Source organism: Nanorana parkeri, unplaced genomic scaffold (genome assembly GCF_000935625.1).
Source record: "Nanorana parkeri isolate BGI_ZX_2015 unplaced genomic scaffold, ASM93562v1 scaffold344, whole genome shotgun sequence".
Taxonomy (NCBI): Eukaryota; Metazoa; Chordata; class Amphibia; order Anura; family Dicroglossidae; genus Nanorana; species Nanorana parkeri.
The window spans coordinates 747,305-757,484 of record NW_017306612.1 but is presented as its reverse complement, the minus strand read 5'-3'; the positions used below and the strand labels follow the sequence as shown (position 1 = coordinate 757,484).

The following is a 10,180-nucleotide window of genomic DNA, read 5'->3' as shown; positions in this document are numbered from 1 at the left end:
GGTGAGGTTCTGAACCCGAAGATTCACGTCATTATTCACGTGCTTGTTGATGCGCTGATTGGACGGCCGCGGGTCTCTGCGGGGACCAAAGAGAGAGACAATTCAGAACAGAACCATTGTGAATCATCAGCAAATATTCTATTTAAAGGATCGCTCCGCAAGGCACGCAATGGTTATAATGCAACAATTAAAGAAGAAGAACTCTGATATATAAAGTCAGCTCAACTATGATTTTTTTTTCGCCATCCGTTAATTTTAACGTATTTCAGTGTAATTATCCGAAATCGGGGTGAGGTACCACAAAGATTAGCTTCATGTTGAAATCAGGCTTTCAGTGGGAGTCTCTCCCTCTTATTTTGAAGCTCTTTGCTATGTTTTCAGTAGGGTGGGCGGTCAATATTTGCTTAGGATCAGCTACCTGATTGGTTGGCTCTGACTGTCACTCTTTGACAGAGGACCGGCTTGGTAATACACGTTGGGTCCCTCTTACAGTGTGCGCTCTACGTAAAGTAACAGCTTCCACCATCTTTTCTCAGGTGGTGGATCAGAGTGGCTGGGGGTGCACAGAGGGCAAGTACTCCTTTAAAGAGAACCTGTCGTCACCAGACCGTTCACTTCAACAAACAAGCCATAGGGTTATATGAGCATTTAAGATATTTTATGCCTGTTACTTACCTGTAAAATCACACATTGTGTAGATCTATAAAGACCGGAGACTGATGCTGGGTGCCGCCATCTTGGATGTGATGTCAGCAGCCCCAGAGCCGTCACTTAAATGACACTCTATAGCCAGGGTAGGTAAACTTTGACCCTCCAGCTGTGGCAAAACTACAAATTCCATCATGCCCTGCCTCTGGGAGCCATGTCTGTGGCTGTCAGTGTCTTGCAACGCCTCATTGCACTGGTAGTTCCACCACAGACATAAGGCTGAAGTTTGCCTTCCCCTGCTCTATAGTAATTCCATTGACTCCTTCCTGGCTGGGTGAGGGGAGGGATGGAGGAGCTGGACCAGCAAGGACAGGAATTAGACACTGTCAAAAGAGAAGAGGGCCATAACGTGCAAGGGGTGATGGGGTTGTTCTAGGGAAATTACTTCTGATGCAGTCCAATTTGCTAGTACCAGGAGCACATGGCTAATAAAAATACAAAAATGGATGTTGAACAGGAAAAATGGTGCAAGTAATCAGTACGACATTTACATTTTTTGCACTTTAAGCTGCAATTGTTTTTGTTAGTGTCAGAGTCTGTTAAAGTCTGTTAAAGTGCACCTGTCACGTTGCCTATAATGGGCCACGTACAGAAGAGAGACCTGAAAAAGAAGCCGCACTTGCAATATGATGAGACGTGCGGCAACGGCCGGTCTGTCATCCGTGGTCACCAATGATAACAGGTCAGAGGAGTCCTGAGGGATGGATCGGACTCGGCTACACACAGGCAACAACTCGAAAAGGTAACATATTAATCCCTCGAAAATTCCAGTGATGACATCCAGATCTCCCATCCATCAACACCGGCCCGGATTACAGGACAGGCCCCGGCACGTCGCTTCTTACAAAACATAACGCCTAAAACCGTCTCATTAAAATCTTCCAATTAAAACTAAGCTCGGCTTGTCGCCAAAACAATTCGCTCATCCCCTAGAATCCTCTGCAGGAGCTTACAGCAGCACAAAATAAAAAATTAAATAATAATAAATATGATTAAATATTATTATTTTTAGATGCAGCAACCAATGGTAGTCCAACGCCACAACCGCACATTGACAATGGAGTAGAGGGCGTGATTATATGAATGTCGTAGACAATGACACCACAATACCGCACTTTCCATGTTTAGATTATTCGGTATATTTTCTTTGTAAAGTCTCCACCTTTGACCTTTCTCTTGTAGTAAAGGTGACAACAACCTTTAAGCATCATTAGATACCCGCCCATGCGGATCCGGATCTTTCAATATACATATGGCGACTTCTAAGGACTCTAGCATACTACCCGGCATCTATGAATGCAATGCAACAATCTAAACCCACAGAAATGGATGGGGGGGGGGAAGGAGGATTGGTGATGCACAGCTTCAGAGGTAGGAGTCTGTATTTGTATTCTGAGTTTCCTGGCTCTGGGGCTCCTACAATGCATAGGAATAAACAGGCGTCTCTCTGCCACTTTATCAGACAAGTCTGCCTCCATGAGCAAGCTTTTTTTTTACATTACAGTCGATGTAAACTGAATGATACAGTATATAGATTGCCAAAGCACCGTTTCCTTTTGTTCGCCTTTTTTCTTCCTTTGATACATCTCAATGCTGCTGATCTAATGCAGCATCTTTGTAGCCACTTCCGTTCTGCATGCACTCCAGCGATGGCTGCACGGCATTTTTATAGGGCGGGTTTCCTGATGGTGACAACAGTGGACCACGTCTGTGTATTGTGTGTTGAAACTGCCACTTGTAACCCCCATCAGAAGCCAGGTGAGACAGGGTGACAATACAGGAGAACAACTAGGAGACAAAGACAGTGTTGTCACCCCATATTAGGATTGCCTGATAAGGACCTTTGGTTATTTTTCAATATTTTTTTTAATATGCAGCTTTACATATCCTGGTGATCCTGCTTTTAAAAAAAGGAGAACTATGGGGTCAGCGTTTTTCCCCATAGTTCTCCTTAGGGTAACAGGAGGACACAAACTAGCATCCTCCCGTTACCCTAAGCTCAGTATACCGCGAGCTACAGCTCCCTGTATACTGAGACCGCCGCAGCTGAAGCGGATCCCGACGTAGATGACGGGATCCGCCCAGCTGCATGAGTGACAGCTGGCTTTGCCTATCTAGAGGCAGAGCCATCTGTACCTGCCCCCTCCCCCGTCCGTTCCGCCAGTCAGCGCTGGAGGATCAGAGCGGTGAGTGGGGAATCCAGCCCCTCCCCTGTCACAGCAGAGAGCCGTGACAGGATCGAGAGGCGAGCGAACCTGGTATGTGTTCACTCACCTCCCGATCTACTGAGCCGACCTGTGACAGTCTCATTGTCACAGGTCGGCTAGAACTATGAGGTGAGTGGAAATCACTCATCTCATAGTTCTCCTTTAAGTTACATTGAAATATTAAGCTTATGGGACATTTTAGGGACTAAGTTTACTTTAAAGTAGATGTACACCCAACGAGTGTTTAAAATCTCAAATAAACTTTAAAACAGGTTTGCTGCATTTTAAAAGTCATTTTCCATCTTTGATTAAAATAGGACCAGACAAATCCCTGTTATGGGGTGACAACAGGCCTTCTAATTGGACTCCTGCATTGTCACCCTCTCACATGATCCCCTGGTGGCAGCTGTGCCAACACATCGCTCAGATATGGCCTATCGTTGCCACTCTTAGGGAGCCGGTCCAGAGCAACCATGTGCAGGGGACGCTGGAGCACGTGCATGTAGACAGGAAGTGGCTGAAAAGACTGCAGGAGATCAGCTGCATGGAGATGGAACAAAGTATGAAGAGAGGTGGAAACAGTATTTTCTTAAAGGGGAAAACAAATGGCAATTGATTATGATACACAGGTCTTTAGCCAACCACAAGTCATCTATTCATCTACTTTAATGATCAAACATATAAAGACATTCTGCCCAGTAGAATACCCTGTCACCGAGCTTTATGAGGACACACAATGCTGGAACAAGGCACAATGTAAAGTATGTCAGGTATGTATTGCACATTGTAAATCACAGTTTATGAATGAGACTTCCAGCAGTCGCCTCTTCTGACTTTTCCTCACCCTTCACATGAGGGCTGCAGACCCGCAACAAAGTGATCCCTGTCTACAAACAGATGCTAGTGCCAATGGCCAAGCACCCCATTGGGGAAGCCATAAACTGCAGAAATGGGTCACCGATTGATCCGTATCAACAGAGAGGGTCACAGACTGCCAGGGAGGGTGACATGTTCAACTCCAATTCGGAGATAGAGAGATATATTTTACTTTAAGTCCTGACCACAAACACACACCAAAAGAAATACAAAGCCCCCCCATACATTCCTTTTGAGCCTACCCTAGAATAAAAATGGCAGCTAACTGGGCAATAGGCTGCCGAACAATCCTATGTAGCTGTGCAGGTACTGACTGGAGAAGATAACAAATCTCTCCCATACAGTGAAATTTACTTTAGTTTTACTTGTCCTTCACAGTCAGCTGAAGAGGAATCTAGACTGCAGGGCGCATTCACACGGTCTTGTTGTGATAACAAGCATGTTGCTGCGCGCTTTCCTGCAGTGGGCATTCTCGCCATCTTGTTGCGGCAACACGCACCTTACTGCACGCTTTCCTGCAACAGGTGGCAACGCTCAGAGTAATGCATTGCTGTTCATATGAATGGCACCCCTATGCACCTAGCCAAAGAACGCGTGATGCAGGTGCATAGGGGTGCCCTATGGATATAACCCATGGATATGCACTAATAAGCATTGCATTACAGTGTGCTGCAAAAAATGGTGCATGAAATCATGAACCATTTTTTGGCAACACACTCCTAGGCAGCTGAGATGAAGAAAAAACATTATAAAAGGTAAAAAAAAAAAAAAAATGCCCTCAGCCCTGTATCCTCCACAATTCCCAGGCATGGAGGATAGCGATGACAGATGCAATTATATATTTCATACTCCGTATAACAGGCGGCTCCCTGTGCTGGATCCACACTGCATGAAAACAGGAACAGGGGTCAGCAAGTCCTGACAGTATTAAAGTAGAACTCCAGCCGAAATCCTACTGTTTTTAGTTTTGTGTAGGGTGTGGAAGGGTTAGATCCAATCATTGGGGGAGATCCAATCATTTGTCCCGACGACAGGAAGTAAGGAGAAATCTAAAATTCTGAACAGAAGACGGGGGGAAACTCACACAGGGACACCGGCTCCAGTGACAATTAAGAGGGGACAGCCTTCATTCTTGAGATTTTCTCTCACTTCCTGTTGTGTGTTCAGGACAGGAAGTGATGTTGGGCTACCCATAGCAATCTCTGAACTATGCTGTCAATGATTAGAGTACAAACGTTGAAAGCGGTATACAGGAATAATAATGGGTCTAACTAAGCAGAAGTAAACTGCAGCTCCCGGTCCTTGCTCAATCCCAAAATATCAATACGTCCAATGAACAAAAACAGAAGGGGTCCACAATACTTGCTGATTGTACGTTCATTCAATAAGGGGCACCATACATGGAAATATCAACAGCAACCTTGATGTATTTTGCACACGAGGTGCTTACTTATAAGTGAGCGTGAAATGCATCAAAGGTTTCAGTTGCTGTTCCATTTATAGTGCTTCCGGAATACTCAAACTTGCAATCAAGCAACAAATGCTACAGACCCATCATTGCTCATAGGAGGTTTGTAATATACACCAATCAGCCACAACATTGTGACCCCCCCCCCTAATATTGGGTAGGTCCCCCTTCTCCTGACCCATCCAGGCATGGACTCCACTAGACCTCTGAAGGTGTGCTGTGGTGTCTGGCACCAAGTAGCAGATTCTTGAAGTCCTGTAAGTTGTGAGGTGATCGGCCTCCATGGATCGGACTTCTTTTTCCAGCACATCCCACAGATGATCGATTGGATTGAGATCTGGAGAATTTGGAGGCCAAGTCATCACTTCAGACTCGGTGTTGTGTTCCTCAACCCATTCCTGAACCATGCATGCTGTGTGGCAGGGCGCATGATCCCGGTGAAAGAGGCCGCTGCCATCAGGGAATACCGTTTCCATTCAACCATGTGTGCAGTGTGGCCGGGCGCATTATCCTGCTGGAAGACGCCACTGCCATCAGGGAATACCCTTTCCATGAAGGGGGGGGGGACTTGGTCAGCAACAATGTTCAGGTCGGTGGTACGTGTCAGACTGACATCCACATGAATGGAGTACCCGAGGTTTCCCAGCAGAACATTGCCCAAAGCATCACACTGCCTCCGCCGGCTTGTCTTCTTCCCATAGTACATCCTGGTGCCATTTCATCCCCAGATAAGTGACACACACATACCCGGCCATCCATATGATGATTCATCAGACCCGGCCACCTTCTTCCATTACTCCGTGGTCCAGTTCTGATGCTCACGTGCCCATTGTAGACACTTTGAGGTGCACACGGGTCAGTATGGGCACCCTGACCGGTCTGCGGCTACGCAGCCCTACACGCAACAACCTGCGATGCTCTGTGTGATCAGACACCTTTCTATCAGAACCAACATTCACTTTTTCAGCAATTTGATCTACAGTATCTCTTCTATTGGATCAGAGTACACGGGCCAGTCTCCCCTCCCCCACCTCCATCAATGAGCCTTGGCCATCCATCACCCTGTCGCCAGGTTTCCTTCCTTGGACCACTTTTAGTCAGTGTATATATTTATTTTACTAAACTTCACATCAGTGAAGTCCAGTGAAGTCTAAATTTCACACAGGAGTCCATGTATAACCTATTCGCAGAGCCACCGGCCCTGCAAATCTCTGTGAATGTTTGTTCTGCTCGAATGGATGCACAAAACGAATGTTCTGGTTATAGTTTCTTGTATTTTCGAATGTCAGTCTTGTAATATCCCATTATGGCCAATAAATGGAGCGGAGGAGCATAGGAAAGAAATTGATTTCCTATCCTCCCCCACTCATCTAGTGGCCATATTTTGGTATAACAAGATGACATTCGAAAATGCATTCGACTTAAAAGCAAATATAACAAGAACATTCGTTTCTGCCTCCGTTCGCACAGAATGAACATTTAGAGAGGTTCTCTGGACAGGTGGATCTGTGAATTGTTTATTTACAGGGGTACAGGTAATATACGGGGGTACGGGTACTCCTAGAATGAGATCCTAATAGGTTGGACTTGATGGATTAATGTCTTTATTCAACCTCAAATACTATGTAACTATGTAACTATGTAACTATGTAATAGACCTCAAAGCATCTTTTTATCTCAATCCACAGACTCCCGTCAAACAATCTGTAGTAGCTGAAGATCGGATCCCCTCAGCAGAGGTCGACCAGCTCACACCAGTAAAACTGAAAATCAATGTGTCAGTTAAAGACGCAGCGTCACATGCGCTCAGAGGAAGTGGTTGTGATACACGGATGGTGCGAGTGATAAAAATGGCACGGAATGAGGCCAGCCAATGAAAAGCACGCAGCTGCTTATACAAAACCTGAGACAGCAGCCGCTTGGGGTGACTCAGACAAAGTCCTAGTGCTGTCGGGTATCAAAACCTGCCCAGCCATGACACACAAAGACACTACATCCCACAAACCCAACCCTATAAAACATTTACTGACACAGACAAAAGACACATCGGTAAGTGTCTGCATGTCCAGGCCGGGTCCAGGCCGGGTCCAGGCCGGGTCCAGGCCGGGTCCATGCCGAGTCCAGACCGGGTCCATGCCGAGTGCAGGCCGAGTCCATGCCGAGTGCAGGCCGGGTCTTTTGGCTTGAGCTGCTTGAAAACGGATTTGTAATCTTCAAGACAGCCGCAGAACACAACAACAAAAAAAAGAAATCCCAAGGCCCCATTCACACCCGAGTGTTCCGTGAAAGCGCACCAAAGCGCACACTATCGTGCACGTTGGCAGAAACCTGGCAAAACGCGCTAACGGTGCCATTCATTTCCAATGGCACACGAAACGCAGCCAGCAACACACACATTTTTGCTCTGCTTTGCGCACAAACGAAAAAAAAAGAGAGGAGGCTCACAGTGTGCAGTGAAGTCCGAGAAAGCAAATTCCAATCCAGGAGAGGAGCTGGTACAAGGCCGGAGGTCAGATAGAAGACTGGAGGGGAGGACGGAGGTCAGATAGAAGACTGAAGGGAAGGACAGAGGTCAGATAGAAGACTGAAGGGAAGGACAGAGGTCAGATAGAAGACTGAAGGGAAGGACAGAGGTCAGATAGAAGACTGAAGGGGAGGACAGAGGTCAGATAGAAGACTGAAGGGGAGGACGGAGGTCAGATAGAAGGGGAGGACGGAGGTCAGATAGAAGACTGAAGGGAAGGACGGAGGTCAGATAGAAGACTGAAGGGAAGGCCGGAGGTCAGATAGAAGACTGAAGGGAAGGTCGGAGGTCAGATAGAAGACACAGAAGATTCCAAACTTACATTTGCAGCATTATCTTGTTCAGAAAGACTCCATCTACCAGATCCATGAACACAGACAGATTATTTTCATTTTCGGTGCCGCAGGGGCCAAAGGTTTTCACCTGTAGAAGAAAGGGAAGACGTTGAAGATAACGGGGAATATACAAAGACATGAAGTACCATAGATACACAATGTATACAAATATATCAGAGGCTTTATCTTAAATGGATGTTTAGCCAGTTTTCATTTTTGGGTTTCGGATTCAGGTTTGTCGGTTTATTTGTCGATTTGTTGCGGTTTCCCATTTGGGAGATTTTCCTTCACTTCCTGTCCCAGAGACACATCAGGAAGTGAGAGGAAATCTGTACAAAGTGAGGAGGAAGTTCCCCTCTTAGACGGTTGTCATTGTTGTAAGTGTCCCCACTGGACGATTCTCTCTTCCTGCTCTCCTGACAACTGTACAGTTTGTAGATCACTTTCTATCTCGGTGACAACAGTCACCTGGACAAATCTCAGCTCTTCTCCTGACACCACTGTGAGCTGCACTGTGCATTAGAGGGAGCCGAGATTCTAAAAGCAATTCGGAAAATCGAGGAAACGAGCTTTGCCTTCAATGAGGTTTTACGGATTGCGTTTTCCTGCAGCAGCTCCAGTTAGGAAATAAAAAAAACAAACATGACACAGAAATGTGCAGAGAGGATATAAAGCCCGTTCTGCAAAGGAATTCATGTGTACTGGAAGGGGGACAGGGGAGGAACAGAAAGGGGGCACGAGGACCATGAGGGGGATGCAGGGACAGGCGAGAGACCAAGATGGGGAACACAGACAGGAGAGACAAAATTTTTGGGCACGGGGACAGGAGAGGTACACTAAGGGGACAGAAATTGGGAAGGAGGAGGAGGGGGACCCGGTGACAGAAAGGCTGACGACATGAAGACTGGAGAGGAACCTGGGAACAGGAGACGGACAGAAAAGGAGGCGCAGGAACAGGAGGGGGACCTGGGGACTGGAGAGGGACAGAACAAGAGTACAGGAGGGGGACCCGGGCCAAAGGGAGACCTGGGGACAAGAGACCGACAGAAAGGGGGGCACAGGAACAAGAGAGGGACCTGGAACAGGTGGACAGGAGACCGACAGAAAGGGGGGCACAGGAACAGGAGGGGGACAAGAGGGGGGCCTGGGTCACAAGGGGAACCTGGGGACTGGAGAGGGACAGAAAAAGAGTACAGGAGGGAGACCCGGGGACAAGAGACCGACAGAAAGGGGGGCACAGGAACAGGAGAGGGACATGGGCGAAGGAGAGACAGAAAACAGGACACGGGAACTGGAGGGGGACACAAGGAGGACACAGGGACAGAAGTAGGACAGTTATGCAAATCCTCCTGGCACAGCTCCGCCTTCAGGGCATTTAGCATTCTGAAGACAAAAGCGGGAAGCCGAGAGGAACGTTATTGCGAACACAATCCAGAGAGTCAGACAAAAGGCTCCTGAGCGCGCCCCGACCCTCTCCAGAGACCCTCGCAGCACCTGTCTCAGAGTGACAGCGACAGCCTGACGCAGCTCATATAGGAAGCCAACTATAGACAATCACTGGCACAGGCAACATATGGCAACTCGCAGGGACGAGTTACATCACTCTGGTTGGCCACAAAGCCAGAAAACAACAAACAACCGCAGACACAGACACGTACAAAATACAGAAAACATGGAAACAAAGTTCCATTCACTCGAGAGACTTTAACGTGGAGAGGATGCAGGTCCTGACTTCTGACAATGTACAATAACCAACATGCCGATTCAATATAAAATCTCTGATATGACAGCCAGTGTCCCGGGAGACATAGGGAGGCCGCAATGCTGGTTGCCTGGCTGTCATGCTGATCCAATGGCTTCAGCAATTTGATACATCATGGAGTTGGAATAATTCAGGACATTGGCATTTTAGAAGGTCGGTCTGCGGATGTCTCCTTTAATCAGCAAATAAAGATCAGCGACAAAAACACGGTGCGTCTGAATGGCGGATTGACAGATTTTGGCTACAATGGAAGCCGGAATTGAAGCGTTTCTCGAACCAGAAATGGATTTGTTAGTTTTG

At 47.1% G+C, this 10,180-nt stretch overlaps 1 protein-coding gene across 1 annotated transcript in view; it reads right to left on the bottom strand.

Annotated features, from left to right (window-relative positions):
• The window catches only part of CCDC88C (coiled-coil domain containing 88C), a 99,470-nt gene that overhangs the window by 83,726 nt on the left and 5,564 nt on the right, over positions 1-10,180 (bottom strand). Inside the window, exons 2-3 of the mRNA XM_018558524.1 lie at positions 8,106-8,246; positions 1-76 (exon numbers count right to left, since the gene is read on the bottom strand). The exon at positions 1-76 is cut by the window's left edge and continues 69 nt beyond it. Of these exons, the coding sequence (XP_018414026.1) occupies positions 1-76; positions 8,106-8,246 (217 nt within the window). The remainder of the gene's footprint in view (positions 77-8,105; positions 8,247-10,180) is intronic.